This window comes from Nomascus leucogenys, chromosome 7b (assembly GCF_006542625.1).
Source record: "Nomascus leucogenys isolate Asia chromosome 7b, Asia_NLE_v1, whole genome shotgun sequence".
Taxonomy (NCBI): Eukaryota; Metazoa; Chordata; class Mammalia; order Primates; family Hylobatidae; genus Nomascus; species Nomascus leucogenys.
In genome coordinates, this window is record NC_044387.1 from 57,331,040 (window position 1) to 57,348,215 (window position 17,176).

The 17,176-nt window shown below is 48.6% G+C and overlaps 1 protein-coding gene and 1 long non-coding RNA gene across 10 annotated transcripts in view; one reads left to right on the plus strand and one right to left on the minus strand.

Moving 5' to 3' along the window:
- MTMR3 (myotubularin related protein 3) overlaps positions 1-16,317 on the plus strand; it is a 152,976-nt gene extending 136,659 nt beyond the window's left edge. For 3 of the 9 annotated variants that reach the window (XM_030816079.1, XM_030816080.1, XM_030816078.1), the window contains 7 exons: positions 1,991-2,161; positions 3,394-3,539; positions 4,949-6,353; positions 7,499-7,609; positions 8,088-8,176; positions 8,937-8,963; positions 11,092-15,963. In XM_030816079.1, the coding sequence (XP_030671939.1) occupies positions 1,991-2,161; positions 3,394-3,539; positions 4,949-6,353; positions 7,499-7,609; positions 8,088-8,176; positions 8,937-8,963; positions 11,092-11,263 (2,121 nt within the window). In that variant the 3' untranslated portion in view covers positions 11,264-15,963. Of the gene's footprint in view, positions 1-1,990; positions 2,162-3,393; positions 3,540-4,948; positions 6,354-7,498; positions 7,610-8,087; positions 8,177-8,936; positions 8,964-11,091 lie in introns of all 9 variants that reach the window. The other 6 variants (XM_030816082.1, XM_030816081.1, XM_030816086.1 and 3 more) reach the window with 4 other exon arrangements.
- LOC115836004 overlaps positions 1-17,176 on the minus strand; it is a 68,385-nt gene that overhangs the window by 6,066 nt on the left and 45,143 nt on the right. The window contains exon 4 of the long non-coding RNA XR_004030999.1: positions 4,084-4,196. This is a non-coding gene — a long non-coding RNA (uncharacterized LOC115836004). The remainder of the gene's footprint in view (positions 1-4,083; positions 4,197-17,176) is intronic.

Genomic DNA, 17,176 nt, shown 5'->3' on the forward strand with positions numbered 1-17,176 from the left:
GCTTCATCTACACTTCCAAGTATTTCATCCATTCTAGTGGCTTTAATTGCCATCTGTATGCGGATGAGTCCCACATTTGTACACCTTCAACTTAGACCTCTCCACTTCAGCCTCACGTATCTATCTATTACTACTAGGTATCTCCACTTGGCTGTCTTAATGTTGATTCAGACTTAATAAATTCAAAACTTGATACTTCTTTTTGGAGACAGCATCTCACTCTGTCACCCAGGCTGGAGTACAGTGGCGCAAACATAGCTCACTGCAGCCTTGAACCCCCAGGGTCAAGTGATCTTCTCGCCTTAGACCCCTGAGTAGCTAGGACTGCAGGTGCGTACCACTGTGCCTGGCTGATGTTTTTATTTATTTATTTTTTTTGTAGAGATGGGGTCTTGCTTTGTTGCCTAGGCAGGTCTCAAACACCTGGGCTCAAACAATATCCTCCCACCCCGGCCTCCCAAAATGCTGGTATTACAGGCATGAGTCACCATGCCTGTCCAAAACTTAATTCTTTTTTTTTTTTTTTGAGACGGAGTCTTGCTCTGTGCCCCAGGCTGGAGTGCAGTGGCGCGATCTCGGCTCACTGCAAGCTCCGCCTCCCGGGTTCACGCCATTCTCCTGCCTCAGCCTCCCGAGTAGCTGGGACTACAGGCGCCCGCCAACACACCCGGCTAATTTTTTGTATTTTTAGTAGAGACGGGGTTTCACTGTGTTAGCCAGGATGGTCTCGATCTCCTGACCTTGTGATCCGCCCGCCTCGGCCTCCCAAAGTGCTGGGATTACAGGCTTGAGCCACCGCGCCTGGCCAAAACTTAATTCTTGATTTCTGTGTTTCCTCACTATAAAACTTGATCTTCCAAACTTGATCTTCCAGAAGTCTTCTCTCTCACCATATGGCATTTCCATCCCTCCTTTTGTTTGGGGCAAAATTCTTTGTTATCGTCAAATCTCCTTCCTCCCTTCCTCCCTCCCTTCTTCCCTCCCTCCCTCTTCCACATTCAGTCAGATTCTGCAGCTCTGCTTTCACAATATATCTAACACCTGGTTATTTATTGCCACCTTTACTGGTACCACACTGGTTCGAGCCACCATCATCTCCTGCCCCAATTGAGTTATCCCAGCATAGAGAGTCTCTTCTAAAACACAAGGCAGGCTATGTCATTCCTTTACTTAAAAACCTCTAGTTACATTTTACACAAAAGCCAAAGTTCTTAAAATGGCCCCTAGGGCCTTCCTAGAGGTTACCTCTCTAGGTTCATTTCCTACCATTCTTCCTCTTGTGCAATCTCCTTTAGTCACACTGGCCTCCTTGCTGTACCTCAGAAATTGCAAGCATGTGCTTACCTCAAAGCCATTGCACCTGTGGTTGCCTCTGCCTGGAGTGCTTCCCCTCAGATAGCCACATGCCTGCTCTTTCATGTCCATTGGGTCCCAGCCAGTGAGGCCATCCTGCACTGCCTCATATATGTCCTGTCCATCTCAGTGTGCCTTGTTCTCCATAGCACTGGTCACTCTTCAGCTATGACTAGAGCAAGCTCCATCAGGGCAGAATAATTTGCTGGTCATTGCTACATGCCCAGCACCTTAGTCATGTTTGGGCCACGTGAAATGCTCAATAATTTGTAGAATGAACAAGTAGTTTTACAAATATACTGTCAGCTCAGACTTGAGTTGTACACTGACGTGCTCCTGTACCCAGTTCATATGCTGTGGCGCTTGTGAGGGTGGCTGTGAATTCAGAATCTCAGACTGTTTATCAGGGAAGCTAAGAGGAATGGGGGTACCAACAACCTGTCTGACTCAGGTTGTTGGGTCCTGGAATTGGTGGTGTGAGGAGGAGGAGGCTACTGAATGGCTTACTGGGTTCCCCGTCCTGACAGAGTAAATTGAAGTGTTCTCAGGGATGTTAGGATAAGGTGGCTCAGCTGAGCTGACTTATCAGAGTGTGCATGCCTGATTGCTTAATTTGTGCTTCATTGGACTCCCATAGGTGAAACTGGTGCAGCATACCTATTCCTGCCTCTTTGGAACATTCCTGTGCAACAACGCCAAGGAGAGAGGGGAAAAGCATACTCAGGAACGGACATGTTCCGTGTGGTCACTTCTTCGGGCAGGCAACAAGGCTTTCAAAAACCTACTGTATTCCTCTCAGTCAGAAGCCGTATGTATCCTTCAGCCTTTCCACTGTGATCAGCAGAAGGAATTTGGGGTTGGTTACATATGAGAGCCTTTTTGAGTAGTGACTGTTTTTGTGAAGACATTTCCACTGTCTCTGGATGGACTGGTTCCATTTTTCCCCCATGATTCTGTCCTGAGGAAGGCCTGCTTCTGATGGTGCTCTGATCTGTTTCTGATGACTACTTGCTGAGGGTGGTTTGGTTTAACACAGATCTCTACTTTGCCGCCCTAGATGTGAATCTTTTTTGGCACTGCCTCCAGAGCTTAACTTACTTCTAGCATGTTCTGTCTTACGGGAGAGGCACTTAAGTTGCTTCCTGATGCACTGATAGCTCAGAAGGAGCTGCCACCAGGTCCCCAGCACCCTCCCAGTGTCAATAAGAACGATACCCACCATAGTTTCTGTCTCAGAACAGTAAACTGTGTTTGACATTGGTATGTGTGTCTGTCTGTGATTCTCTGCTCACATGAAGAGCTGGCAGGCCCTTTAAGACTTTGTTCCCTGAAGGAATGAATACCTTCTGTTAAGCAGAGAAAAGGAGGCACATAGACCTATGTGTCAGTTTCACAGTAATATTAGCTTTGTCAGAATGCATCTTAAACCCTAAAGAAGTCAAAAGGAGGCTAATCAGAGTTTATATTGATTTCCTGGACTATTAATATGGTTCTCATTCCATTTAAGTAATCACAGAAAATATTTAAGCTGACTGCTTGTCTCTCCCTTTCAGTGTGCCTTCTGGGGAAGTAACAATACAGCAGAAAAATGTCCTTCTTTTCACATGGTTAATTTAAATGATCCTATAAAATGGGTTTGACAGTGTTTCTTGAAGCCAAGCTTTTGTGCCAGCGGGATGGACAATCACCATCTAACAGAATGACTCACTTTCTTAGGCAGTAAAAGCAACAAATCAAGCTGATGAAAGTCAGACATTGAAGGTGACCTAAGAAATAACTATAATGAGAAAGGGATCTAAAAAAATATTTTATATTTTCATGCTCTTAAGAGGCTCTTAGGTGAAAAATGTTGGCCATATAAAATGTCTAGTCCTGTATTGGTCCTCTTGGGATAGACCTGTATCCATTGGTGCTGCTTCTTTGTGGAGATCCTGTCCGCCCTGTTGGGTATTCCAGCTGGGTGCTTGCTCTTGATCATTTCCAGACATCCTAGAAGACTTACTGGGGCATATTTAAACCTGTGTCCTCCCCCCTCCTCAGGTGCTGTACCCTGTGTGCCATGTGCGTAACCTGATGCTGTGGAGTGCAGTGTACCTGCCCTGCCCATCCCCAACCACCCCTGTGGACGACAGCTGTGCACCATACCCAGCCCCAGGCACCAGCCCTGATGATCCCCCCCTGAGCCGGTGAGCCCAGGGTGATGCCACAGGCCTGACAGCCTGTGTGGGTGTATTCTTGTGTTGGGACATGTCCAGGGATGGTCAGAGATCATGATGTTATCTGGCTCCACAATATCTTTCTTAGATCTCTGCAGTTTTCTCAGGGAAGTTATAGGGATTTCTGAGCTACAAGGCTGTAAGATCCTTGTTTCTGGGAGTGAGTTGGGCCCTGTTGCTTCATGTTGTTTTGCATACACTGAGCAGCTCCTCAGTGATAGAGCAAATCTTCCAGTTTTTCTGTGACCCCCTGGTTTGTGTTTTCCCCAGTGCTCTGTGCTCCTGCCTATTTGCCATGATTTGTCTTCTGAGGCTTAAAAGGCCGATGCTGTCAGATGACAGAAAATTTTGCTTTGGGCCAGGCTTGGTGGCTCGTGCCTGTAATCCCAGCACTTTGGGGAGGCCAAGGCAGGAGGATTGCTTGAGCCCAGGAATTCCAGACCAGCCTGGGCAATGTGGTGAAACCCCGTTTCTACCCAAAATGCAAAAACTAAGCAGGTGTGGTGGCACATACCTGTAGTCCCAGATACTTGGGAGGTTGAGGCAGGAGGATCACTTGAGCCTGGAAGGTGGAGGTTGCAGTGATCCAAGATCTATTGCACTCCAGCCTGGATGACAGGGCAAGACCTGTCTCAGGAAAAAAGAAAAAGAAAATTTGGCTTTGTCACTTGAGAATTAGCTTTATTAAATTCAGACTGATAGATAACACATTAATTTAAAATACTGTAATATCAAGAAACACCAGTGCTACTTTGCCACCCACTGAGAAACACAGCAGCATCATGAAGAACGTCTTTTGGAAATAGCATTTGCAGGCCGGGCACGGTGGCTGATGCCTGTAATCCCAGCACTTTGGGAGGCCAAGGTGGGTGGATCACCTGAGGTCAGGAGTTGAAGACCAGCCTGACCAAAATGGTGAAACACCCATCTCTACTAAAAATACAAAAAAAACTAGCCGGGTGTGGTGGCACACACCTATAATCCCAGCTACTCAGGAGGCTGAGGCAGGATCGCTTGAACCTGGGAGGCGGAGGTTGCAGTGAGCTGAGATCGCGCCACTGCACTCCAGCCTGGGCGACAGAGTGAGATTCCGTCTCAAAAAAAAAAAAAAAAAAAAGAAAATAGCATTTGCTGTTGGCTCATTTGTATGTATGGGGCATGGGGTTGGGGGAGTTTGAAAGGAAATCTGCACACTAGGAGGACTTGTTCCAGAGCTTTGCTGCTCCAGCAGTCTGGGCCTCGCTCCAGAGATGCTACAGCTCCATGAGTAGCCATAATGGACCCAGTTATGAAACAACTGCTTGTTAAAACCTATTGTTTCCTACTTCCCTCCAAACAGTTTCCAAGATTTTCATTTCCCCCAAATTCCTTTCCTTTAGGCTACCAAAGACTAGATCATACGACAATCTGACCACAGCCTGTGACAACACAGTGCCTCTGGCCAGCCGGCGCTGCAGCGACCCCAGCCTGAACGAGAAGTGGCAGGAGCACCGGCGCTCACTAGAGCTGAGCAGCCTGGCTGGCCCTGGAGAGGATCCCCTTTCTGCCGACAGCCTAGGGAAGCCCACCAGAGTGCCGGGGGGTGCCGAGCTTTCTGTTGCAGCTGGAGTAGCTGAGGGGCAGATGGAGAACATCTTGCAGGAGGCCACCAAAGAGGAGAGTGGAGTAGAGGAACCTGCCCACAGGGCAGGCATTGAGATACAGGAGGGTAAAGAGGACCCTCTCTTAGAAAAGGAGAGCAGGAGGAAGACACCTGAGGCCTCAGCCATTGGACTTCACCAAGACCCAGAACTGTGTGATGCTGCTCTGAGGAGCCATCTGGATATGAGCTGGCCACTGTTCTCACAGGGTATTTCTGAACAGCAGGGTGGGCTCAGTGTTCTCCTCAGTTCTCTCCAGGTCTCCCCCAGGGGAGAGGATTCCCTGGAGGTCCCTGTGGAGCAGTTTCGAATAGAAGAGATTGCAGAGGGTAGAGAGGAAGCAGTTCTTCCAATCCCAGTAGATGCAAAAGTTGGCTATGGTACCTCACAGTCATGTTCTCTGCTACCTTCCCAAGTCCCTTTTGAGACCAGAGGACCAAACATGGACAGTTCTGCAGACATGTTAGCGGAAGATAAGGTGAAGTCAGGAAGTGGGCCCCAAGGTCATCATAGACCTTGCCTTGTAAATAGTGGCAAGGACAGGCTTCCCCAGACCATGGAACTCAGCCCTTCAGAGACAAGCCTGGTCGAGAGGCCCCAAGTGGGGTCTGTCGTGCATAGGACTTCCCCTGGCAGCACTCTCAGCCTGACACGTTCCCCTTGTGCCTTGCCTTTAGCAGAATGTAAAGAGGGGCTTGTGTGCAATGGTGCCCCAGAGACTGAAAACAGGGCCTCAGAGCAGCCCCCAGGTCTTAGCACCCTCCAGATGTACCCCACACCCAATGGGCATTTCGCCAATGGGGAGGCTGGTAGGAGCAAGGACTCACTGAGCCGTCAGCTGTCTGCTATGAGCTGCAGCTCTGCCCACTTACACTCAAGGAACTTGCACCACAAGTGGCTGCATAGCCACTCAGGGAGGCCATCTGCAACCAGCAGCCCCGACCAGCCTTCCCGCAGCCACCTGGACGATGATGGCATGTCAGTGTACACAGACATGATCCAACAGCGCCTGCGTCAGATTGAGTCAGGCCACCAGCAGGAAGTAGAAACTTTGAAGAAACAAGTCCAGGAGCTGAAGAGTCGCCTGGAGAGCCAGTACCTGACCAGCTCCTTACACTTTAATGGAGACTTTGGGGATGAGGTGGTGAGTAGGCTGTGGTATTCCTCCATAGCTGCCTAAGGAGATGGCACGCTGAGGCTGGGTGCCCTTTGTGCCCAGTGCATGGTGATTGGTACAGGTTGTTAAAGGATTGGAAAGGTCCAGAGTAGCCCTGTTAAGAGAGGCTGGAGATGAGCCTCTGCCACAGTGATGGCAGCCTGCCTGTTTTCTGCTTTGCTTACTTTCCGCAGATGTCCTGTTGGAGGCTGTTGGAGAGGAAGAGACTTAGCATGCACTACATGGTTGATCAGATCTCTCAGACACAGGATCATAAGTCTTCAGAAGGGCTTGAACCCATGGGCAGAATGACATCTGTAGGGCAATGCCAAATTATTCCTGTCAGATTTTAGTGCCTGTTCTGCCTTAGTAACTACAAAGTATTAGTCCTTCCAGATGTGGGCTATGGCTCTGAAGGTTCAGTTCTTTTTAAACAAATATTTATACCCACCCTGTGGCAGATGCTGCCAGTAGAAATGGAGAGAAGGGACTGGTTTCTAGCACTGTTGAGGAGTTAGCTCTGATGGGGGTTGGTGGCTAGAAATGGGGGTTCCACAGGGGAGGTTCTCAAGGAGGTGCTTTCCTCTCTGGGTGGACCTGACTCAGGCAGCTCAAGTACAAGTGTGAGCCCTCGCTCTCAGGTGGTCAGCGTACATTAAAGGCGGGCACATCCAGTGACTTTCAGTTCAGAGTGACTTGGCTTTTCCTTCATGCTAATGATAGTTTCTCATGTTCCCAGAGAGTCCTTCTAAGAAAAGGAGGGCATCCCGAAAGCACTCAGCTTTAACTAAGTGGCAGGCAGGGTTGGATTGACAGGCCCACTGGAGCAGCTGACATACAGAATTCTCATTCCATTTTGGTCACTTCCCTCTCACTCACTTTCTGGAACCCTGAGGCCTGTTTTTCTACTCCAGAGTCACTGCACACAACCTGTGTATCCCTCTCCCAGCTGAGCCCAGGCCCGCACTGCACTTCTTCACCCCAGTTCTTGATGGCTGATGCATCTGCAGATTCGGCAGTCCTAGCACTCGGCCTCCACCCAGAGTCCTCAGTGCTCCCTTCTTCACCAGGCCTTTTCTTCTTTTGGGAGGAGACCAGGTTCATTCTGTTCAGCTGTGTTTGTTTGCCAACAGACTTCAATCCCCGACTCGGAAAGCAATCTGGATCAGAACTGTTTGTCTCGCTGCAGCACAGAGATTTTCTCTGAAGCCAGCTGGGAGCAGGTGGATAAACAGGATACAGAGGTACAGGTTCAGCCCCTGCTCTGAGTGCCATCCATTTAACTGTTTTGTGGTTCTTCTCCACCCCCATTCCCACCCCATACCCCTGGCCAAGGAAGCACCTCCCAGCACAGCTAGCCCTGAGCCTCTGGCACCTTAGCTCCTGGGAACCCACATGAAGCCTAGGATTTCTAAGCCAGGGAGACTCAGCAAGCTGGCCCTCCCTCTTCATTGCCTCTATGAACTGGAGGCTTGCCATCTCTCACAGTGACCCAGTTGCTGCTGCCTGCTACTTTATCTCAGGGGAGATTGGAGTCCCCTCTAGGGAAACGATTTGGACGCCTTTCTTGTACTGTTGACATCACATCTGCTGGTCTGGTGCCACCAGAGCCGATGTGGTCCTTGTGACTCTTGCTGCCCCTAGCATGGCTCTGCTGGCTCCAGCTGGCTCCAGCTGGATGGCCCATCTCCTGTCAGTAACCTTGCCCCATCTGTTTTGTAGATGACCCGTTGGCTTCCTGACCACCTGGCTGCCCACTGCTATGCGTGCGACAGTGCCTTCTGGCTTGCCAGCAGGAAGCACCACTGCAGGTACCATTGAGGGGCTGTGGTAGGGTGGGCTGCGTGTGGAGGCTGAGGGTTGGCCCACAGAGCCTGCAGAGTGGAGGGTTGTGGGCATCTCAGTGTTCTGTCTGAGGCAGAGCCATGGTCTCATCTTCCTGTGCCTCTGAAATTGGTGTTTGCAAAACTGCATTTGGCATCTTTGTTCAAATTCAGAGTAATCGCTATTAAATTCTGAAATGTGCAAATGGTAGCATTTTGTTGTTTCCCAGATTGGTGAAACAACAGCTACCACTGAAACCACCATTTCTTATTCTCAGCATAACATTTCTTCCCATTCAACATGGCTACTATAAGCAAAATCAGTTTTCCTGCGATGGGGAGGGAACTATTTTCCTATTCCTTTCCTGCTCGCTGACCCCACACTTGTTTTCCCTTGTGCCATTGGTGAGCAGCCGTAGCTTGGGGAGTAGTAGAGACAGCTGAGGACAGTCTTCCAATCATTAAGGTTCCTGACTTCTTTTTCCTTCTGGGTTGGGGTAGTGAGTTACTAGGGAGGCTTTGCCCCAGCTAGGGTGTTGACTGTCTGGTGGATGTTCAGTGTTCTTAGACGAGGAAGTTTATCTGAATCGTGCCATAGCTCACCCACACGAGTGAACCTGGATTGAAAATGGAACAGTCTCTTTGCCTAGTAATGATGCTTCTAGGACAGGTATCACCCCACCCTGCACCCCAAGCCCAGATATCTTTGGTTGGCTTCTCTTCTGAGCTCTTTCTCCCCTCCTTGCAGGGACACTGACCGTGTTGATCAAACGTGGTGAGCATTTGCAACAACCTGCCTGTGATGTCTGCACATCTACAATAACTTCTCCACACTAACTCTTATCATATCCCCCTCTCTGCACTCACTAGGGTGAAGCCTGGGGCCTTGGGTGCACAGGCAGATAGGTGGGCTTGAGGGGATTCAAAGCAGCTGAGGAGAGGCCATCGAGGGTGGGTCAGGCTGCAGCCATGTGCTCCCCTCCTGATCACAGAGGTCAGCCAGGCCGTCTTGCTTGTGACAAGAAGTAGTGCTTCTTGTCTTCTGGTCTTGTAGGGGAGCCAGTTGGGTTTTCAGAGCTATTTATTTTGGGTCAGTGATTCATTGAGATGCCAGAATAATGCTAGTAATTTCCAGGTCAAACAGCGTCACTGCTTCTTTTTTCCCTTTTTTTTTTTTTTTTTAAAGAGACCAGGACTGAACAGAGGTGATCTTTCCAGAGAATTGTTTTAGCATGGAAGACTTTAAGGAAAGATTCCACTTAGTGTCTTTCCAGGATCCTCTGAAAGAAGTCAGATAGAAAAGCATCAGCCAGGTGCAGTGGCTCACGCCTATAATCCTAGCACTTCGGGAGGCCGAGGAAGGCGGATCACCTGAGGTCAGGAGTTCAAGACCAGCCTGACCAACATTGTGACACTCCATCTTTACTAAAAATACAAAATTAGCTGGGCATGGTGGTACACGCCTGTAATCCCAGCTCCTTGGGAGGCTGAGGCAGGAGAATCTCTTGAACCTGGGAGGTGGAGGTTGCAGTGAGCCAAGATCGCACCATTGCACTCCAGCCTGGGCAATAAGAGCAAAACTCCATCTCAGAAAAGAAAAGAAAGAAAAGCATCAAATTCATGTCCGGCTTTTGAGCTGAACTCCAGCAGGAATGTTAAAGAAGTGTAGATGTTCAGAAATTTTTCTGTGTAACTACAGGTTTTTGCTGACTCATGCTTTTTAGAACTAGTTATGAAGCACAGCATTCTGGAAGATGAATTTTGTGTTTTTCTTTTCTGTCTTTCCATTGCCCCATGTCCACCTTTTCCTTTTGTGGTATTCTTTTGTTCCCACCTGGTCTTAGTCTTCTCTCCTCCTGTGCCTAAGTGATCCTTAATCCAGCAGTGGGTTTGCATTCCGAACAGCATAAATGAAAAGTTAGAAGGCCGAGAAGCTGCCTTCCCCCAGTCTTTGGTGGGCTGTGTCAGGCTCCTTGGAGTTTCTTGTTCTTAGGCTCACTGGGATTGATTTGTACCTCAGGGCCCAGCAAAAGTAGAGTTGTAAGGTGGGCAGAAACTCATTCTTTGCCAATTCCCTTTCCTGTTGGCTCTGATGGGCATCCATCTGGGGGTGCAGACCTGTGCTGCACAGATGCCTCAGAACCCAGCTTTCAGGGGAGGAAGAAAGGGAAGCCTGGGGCCTGAGTGCATTCTGGCCTTTTGGTAGAACTCTGGTTTTCCCTGGAGATGCATGGGTTGGGGAGTGAGCCATAATTGACTGACACCTATCTAATAAGGGGGTGTGTGTGCACGTGTGTTCATCTGTGTTCTTGTCCTCCCACCTCTCCTCTTTCACCCTCTGAGCATGCATCACAGGCTGCTTGTCCCTGGCTTTGCATGCTGCCAGCAGAGCAGTCCAAAATGGCAGCAGTCTATCTACCATGTTGCTGCCTTTGATCCTCTGGAGAAGTGGCCATTGGGCAAGGCTCCTTACTCCCCAGTGAGGCTGGGTAGTTGTTTCTCTCGTTTGAGGAGCCTGGCCTCTGTGATCACAAGCTACACAGGGCATTGCCTAGGTGGGTGTGGCCACTGGATTTTCCTGGATCAGGACTAACCCATTGTTAGGACCATGTATTCTTACAGATCTCTCTTGAGCAGCATTCTTCTGTATACCTGGTACCCTTGAGTCAGTGGTGAGGCAGCCAAGAATCCTTGGCCCCAAAGTGAAAAATGACATGTGACTCTGCTAGGTAGGGACACCTTCCCTACCGAGCTTGTTCCTGGGCTAGAGAGATGAAAGGATTTGATCTCAAGGAGCTCCAGCACATGCAATTACACACAGCAAAGTTTGTCTTTTGAAGTTGGTTTCCCTCCACATACCTGCTGGCCAAAACTAACATTATTCTGTTTCTTCTCATCTCAAGGAATTGTGGGAACGTATTCTGCTCCAGTTGTTGTAACCAGAAGGTTCCAGTTCCTAGCCAGCAGCTCTTTGAACCCAGTCGAGTATGCAAGTCTTGCTATAGCAGCCTACATCCCACGAGCTCCAGCATTGACCTTGAACTGGATAAGCCCATTGCTGCCACTTCCAACTGAAGCTCAGTGACCTGGGTGGGCAGTGGCCAAGCTGCTGTTCCTATGACAGGCCCACTCAGCCTGGGCAGACCGAGAGGCCCGTGCACTTTGGAATGGGAGCATGGAACCACCTGTACAGAGTGACAGAAATTTGGGATGCACCACTGGATTGTAGATGGATTTTTCTTTCCTGTCCCCCTACTCCCTGCCTACCTTTTCCATCCTCCTCCTCTGTCTTCAAAAAAGGAAACTCTCCCTTGGTTGTCTTAATTTTTTTTTTTTTTTTTTTGATGGAAGACCAGGGGTTGCCAGGCCCGCTGTAACTGCCGAGCTGCCTGCTGTCAGGTGACACTGAGGGATGGCTTGTTTCTTCCGGGTGGGAGGATGGTGGTCAGAGTCAGGAGTATAGAGATCTGAGACCGTGAGCAGGGAAGAAAGCCAGTGCTAACATGCAACCGTTCCTCATACCACCGCCACATCAGAGCTGGTTGGGAACCCTTTGCTGCTGGGGAGGCTGGAAGCATATTCTCCAAGAGCACTGCCCTGGGCATCATCTCCCTCCTGCGAGGAGCTGAGCCAGTCCCCTCACAGATGGATAAATTAGGCTGACGTTTGGAGGGAGAGGCACACGGTAAATGGCATCCCCTTAGGCCCCTCTTTAGGAAAGGAAAGTGGATGTTCCTTTGAGGCAGGTGAGGGGTTGGGAATGGGTAGCCGTCATGTTTTCCCCCGTGGGATTCCACTTTTAACTTGAGCCAGATTGTCTTGGGCTCCCTTTGCTTTCAGGGGGCTGCTTTCCTGGGCCAGGCTGTGTAGCACTTCCCACCCTCAGGCATGAGTACAGACTGGCCAAAATGGTTATGCACTCAAGGCCAAAGCCTTCCCTGAGCCCAGACGTACCTGGGCCCCCATTCTGGGGCCTGGTCCCCTCAACAATCTCTTCCTCAGCCAGCACAGGGAAATCCAGACTCAGGGTTCCAGAAATCCCCCTTTCCCAAACCAAACCAATCATGGATCTTCCCTTTAAGGGGTAGAATCAGCCTTTAGAGTTACAAGCCCCTGGAAAAGGGAGCAGGTCCCATACAATCAGCCTTTCTCCTCCTCCTCTTCTTGGGACAGGAAGAGCTGAGCAGTCCCCCTTCCCTGCTCCTGGCTGGCAGAGTGGGCACTTGTCTGGCTGCTGGCCAGCAGTGAAGGGCCACTTGGTGACTTTGTAGGGTTCCTTAGAGAAGTGACATGGCCTTGAGGAGATTCAGGGCACCTTTCCTCAGTGAGCTTTGATATGGTCCAAAAACAGCCTTAAATCAAGAGTATCTGTGGAGGTAGGTGTGGGGAAGGTTGGAGAAGAGTTAGGTTTGTGCTTTGTAATCTTGGCATCCATGTTTTGTGCCTGCCCTCCCTCTTGGGGAGGCCATGCTTGGCTCTGCTGAAAGCTGCTAACTGGTGACAGGGTGGATCATGGTGAGGACTAGGGGTAAGGTCAGGGAACGCTTAAGCTCTGGCCCTGCCCTGTATTCCTCTTCCCCTTGGTAGTAGTTCCCTGACCAAGGGCAAGCTGTGTCTCAGGAAGGTGGCTTCTGTGCGTGCCTGGGTGTGGTTAAGGCGTGGCCCAGAAGGCTTCCCTGCTGCTCTCAGTCCAGGCAAAGCCCAGAGCATCTGAGCACGTCTCTGACTTCCAGTGGCAACACATGGAGTTTGAATGTGGTGAAACAGGGTGTAGTTCTTTTCCACATTCTGTGTCATCTAGTCGTGCAGGTAGGGGAAAAGTTGTTCTAATTGAAGATTGTGCATTTCCTAGTGACAGGTGCCAAGAGGTTATGATACGGGTTTCTTGGGTCTGATGTACAGTGTGAATAAATGCTTGCAGCTGTTAGCTCTTTTTTGATCGATGAAGCACTTTTTTATTAATATTTTCCTTTGTTAAAGGAGGAACCGTAACTCTCCATAGCTGTACATATAACCCTTTTCTCCTAAAGAGGAGTCAGTCAGTGCTCCTATATTTTTCATTTTTTGTCAAAGCAAGAAGTAAATACTTTAGAATTGTTAAATATATAAATAAAGCGAATAAAGTTGAGTGTCCACATGGTAGCATTTGCTAACACTTCCTAATTCTTTGCCCTGTGGTTTATCCCCTCTTCATCCCTTTTCCCTCTCACACAGAAGTGTTTGAGGGCCTGCTGGGAAACTGACCTTTGGCAAAGGAAAGCTACAGATAGCCTTCCAACTCTAGACCTTGGCAAGGAGCCTCACCATGATGTCCAAGCACCGAACGCATTTCCTCAGTGATTCTGCTCCTAAAATCTCCCAGGCTAAAAGAGGGCAAAGCAGTCAGGGATCTGACCCGGCAGCTGTTCCTCCTTCTCTGAAGAGTTGCGCATCAGTAGTCATTACAACTACCTCTCGCCTCTAGGCTCCATTTTTAACTGCTGCTCTGATTTCAGGGCAGCCGGTACTCTGGCCCCTTCAGTGGGAAAGTGGAAGGAGACGTGGGGTGGGGGTGAGAAAATGCTTCTGCCTGTTCTTGAAGGATAGACTATGGGTGGGCAGAGAGAACTGGGGGCAGAAATGGAATTAGATGTGATTGGGTTATGCAGTCAACTAGAGGTCTCCTTCCCGCCTTCTCTCCACACAGAGAGGAACCTCTGCTCCTTAGCTCTTACAGCAGGACTGTGGCATCTAGTCATTTCAATACTAGTTCTTGCTCTTCACAGAGGTAGATTTTTCTTTTCCCTACAGCACTGTTGGGTATCCCTCCTGTCACATGGGTCTGTGGGTGAGATACATTATGCTGTTCCTCCCTCGGGAAGGTTGGTATTGAGGGGTGCCTTGCTCCAGAGGTGCCAGCCCAGCATCTGTGGTGAGTTGGCTAAGATCCAGAGAGTGACCTGCTCAGAGCTCCCCAGAGGCCTTCACTCTTTGGGGCAGTCTCTCTAGGGTCACTTTCTGAATGTACCTTCTACCTAAAGTATACAAAGAGCCAGCTGAGCTGGTTCTAGTGTGAAAGCTGTAAGTGCCACCCAGCAGGCATTTGAAAACAAATCATCATTCTGTGGAAGGAGAAGGTGCCATCTCAGCTACCCTCAGTCCACCAGGGAGCCCAGTCTGTGTATTCTGATGAAGTTGTGAAAAACGTGTGTGTGCCATGGCCAGCATGTCTACACACAGCCACTATTGTTCCTGTGGGCTAGTCCCCAGCAAATTAAAACACTGGCACGGCCTAGGAAGGCCGCTGCGAGCTCCTAAGTGGAAAGCTTCTCTGGGGGTAGGAAGATGAAGAGCCAAGATGCTGGTGAAGCAGCATCTTGTGAGGATCCAAGGCAAGGAATTGCCCTGAGGGAGGTGGCTGCATATGGAGAAAGGCAGTTCTCTGGGCAAGGCCAGCTTGCTTCAGGCCGTAGAGGGAATTTGGTCTGAAGCAACAGGGCATGAACTGTGACTTTGAGCTGCCAGGTTGTCTTCATCTCAGAACTTTCCTATCCAGGCACTCTTGTTACCTTTCTCCTATACCTTGGCCTCCGTAACTGCAGTCCAAAACAAGTTATAGCTGCCTTAATCCACTGAGATTCTCTATGAGGATGTACAGAAAAGTTTTCCTCTAATAATTTTGCTTATATGCTAACTCTTTCCATGTTAGCAAAGAATATTCTATGAATTAGAATGTTACTGTGATAGATCTAAAGGAGAATGAACAGAAGGTGCTGGAGGACCTGTTAATCTCTGGCTATTAAAAAACATCAAGATGAGAATTAATTAAAGGTATATCCTGATAGACTTGGCTGCTTGCACATGAGGCTAGGAGATCCCATGCCTGTTGAAGTTAACTCTAGCCCTGACCTCTATTGATCTTTTGAGAATGAGGGCTGATTTGAAGGTGCTGTTGCAGGATTTCATTTAGCTGCTGCCAGTTCAAGTGACCTGTCCCCAGGGCTGCAGCTGCATCCACCTGATTGCATTAGGTGAGGGCTAACAGCAGAATTTAAAGTGGGCCCTAGGCTGTGGAGCAAAGTGACTATTCATTTGGAGTTTTGGATAATGTGGCAGGAGTCCCAGCTGTTTAATTTCTAGTCACATTTTCAAGGAAGTTGTTCTAAGTTGAGATCACCGACAAGATTTCTCAAGGGCAGGACCAGATATGTGAGAGACTTCTAGTTCAGAGCTGACCCCTCTAAGCCTCTGACACTTAAACACGAGTCCTGCTGTCCCCAGCACACAACTGCACTGAAGCCTTGTTCCTCTCGGCTGGCGTAGAGTTCATCTGCATGTTCTGTGCAGATACCAGTAGCCTCCCTGCTTGAACAGGCCTCTCCTAGGCTAGGCAGGTGTTCAGAGGCATGAAGGTCTGGACGGGAAGGGCATCTTCTGAAATGGGAGTTACCAGGTTTTTAAATGCTTCTATTGTTTTATTTACCATTTAAGGTCTTTTCTATTATATCTGAGTTACTAGTCAGTTTTTCTTACAGTGCTCATAGCAGTTGTATTTGAATTGTATTTTCAGTGAAATTTGTTTTACATTGCCATTTAAAATTGGCTTTTAACAGCTTCCCAACTGGCTTATAAGATTTTTTTTGAATGAAAACATAACCCATGAGGCTCAGATGCTGTTGAGGAAATAAATGGTATGTTGCTGCTGACAGTAGTGCTTGCCTGTTGTAACAGCATTGGTTCTGCTGTAGCCTCGGTGACCATTTAAGTTGAATAAATCTGTCATTTTCACCCACAAACAGTTGTTGAGCCCCTGGATTTGGGTTGTCACTGTGGTTCTCCTGCCAGTGCTATAATCCAGTGTCGTAGGTGCAGGGTATGAATCAGCTCAGCCTCTTAGGAGAGAGGGGCTCTCAGCGAGGAGGGGGCAGGGAGGGGGGTCACTATTTGTCTTCCGGAGGCAGGGTACATGGATTCCTGATGTTTAGAAGCGGAAGGGACCTTAGGTCACCTACTTCCACAGTTTTCATACTGTTCTGTGGGGCCATCGTGGAGAGGGAGCCTCCAGGCCCATTCAAAGCTTTATTAGATTTAAAAGTAAGATCTGGTATGAAGAAAGGTTTTGTTTCTTAAAATAAAAAGTCTGAAAATCACTAATCCAGTCTCCTCCTTTTTCATTGAGGAAACTGAGGCTCAGAGAGGGCCAAAGACATCCAGATTACCAATGAGTTAACAGCAAAATTTGAATAAAAGTCATTCTTGGCCAGGCACAGTGGTTCATGCCTGTAATCCCAGCACTTTGGGAGGCTGAGGTGGGAGGATCACTTGAGCCCAAGAGTTCAAGACCAGCCTGGGCAATATGTTGAGACCCATCTCTATGAAAAATATAAGTAAACAAACCTGTCCCTACAAAAAAATACGAATAAACTAGCCAGGCATGGTGGTGCACACCTGTAGTCCCAGCTACTTGGGAGCCTAAGGTGGGAGGATCTCTTGAGCCTAGGAGTTCCAGGCTGTGGTGAGCCATGATCACGCCACTGCACTCCAGCCTGGGCAACAGAGAGAGACCCTGTCCCCCCCCAAAAAAAGGGAAAATACTTTCCCGACTCCTAATCCTCTTCTTGTGCTCTTGGGTCTCCAGAAAGCCTGATATAAATAGCTGTATTGGTTCTCGTTGAAATCTCAGCAAGGAGCTTAGGCAGTTGCCATCACTAAGGCTTGAATTATGAGCCCTTCTCTCCCTCTTAACCAAAATCAAAATGTTGTGATAGTGTAATCCAGTGTTTTTGTTTTTAACTTTTCAAATACATAAAATCAAATAATATGTTATTAGCATGAATCATCAAAGTTTAAGTCATAACATCTTAAATCAGTGGGCTTGGGAAGGGAGCATTTTTCATTAGTGCAGATAGGTTCATTCTGAACATCCAATTTCTGGATTTTGTTTTAGTTATATAATATGGGGGAGTTTAATTTAAAAAATTTGAGTTTTATAGGTAAGTGGTTGCAAAT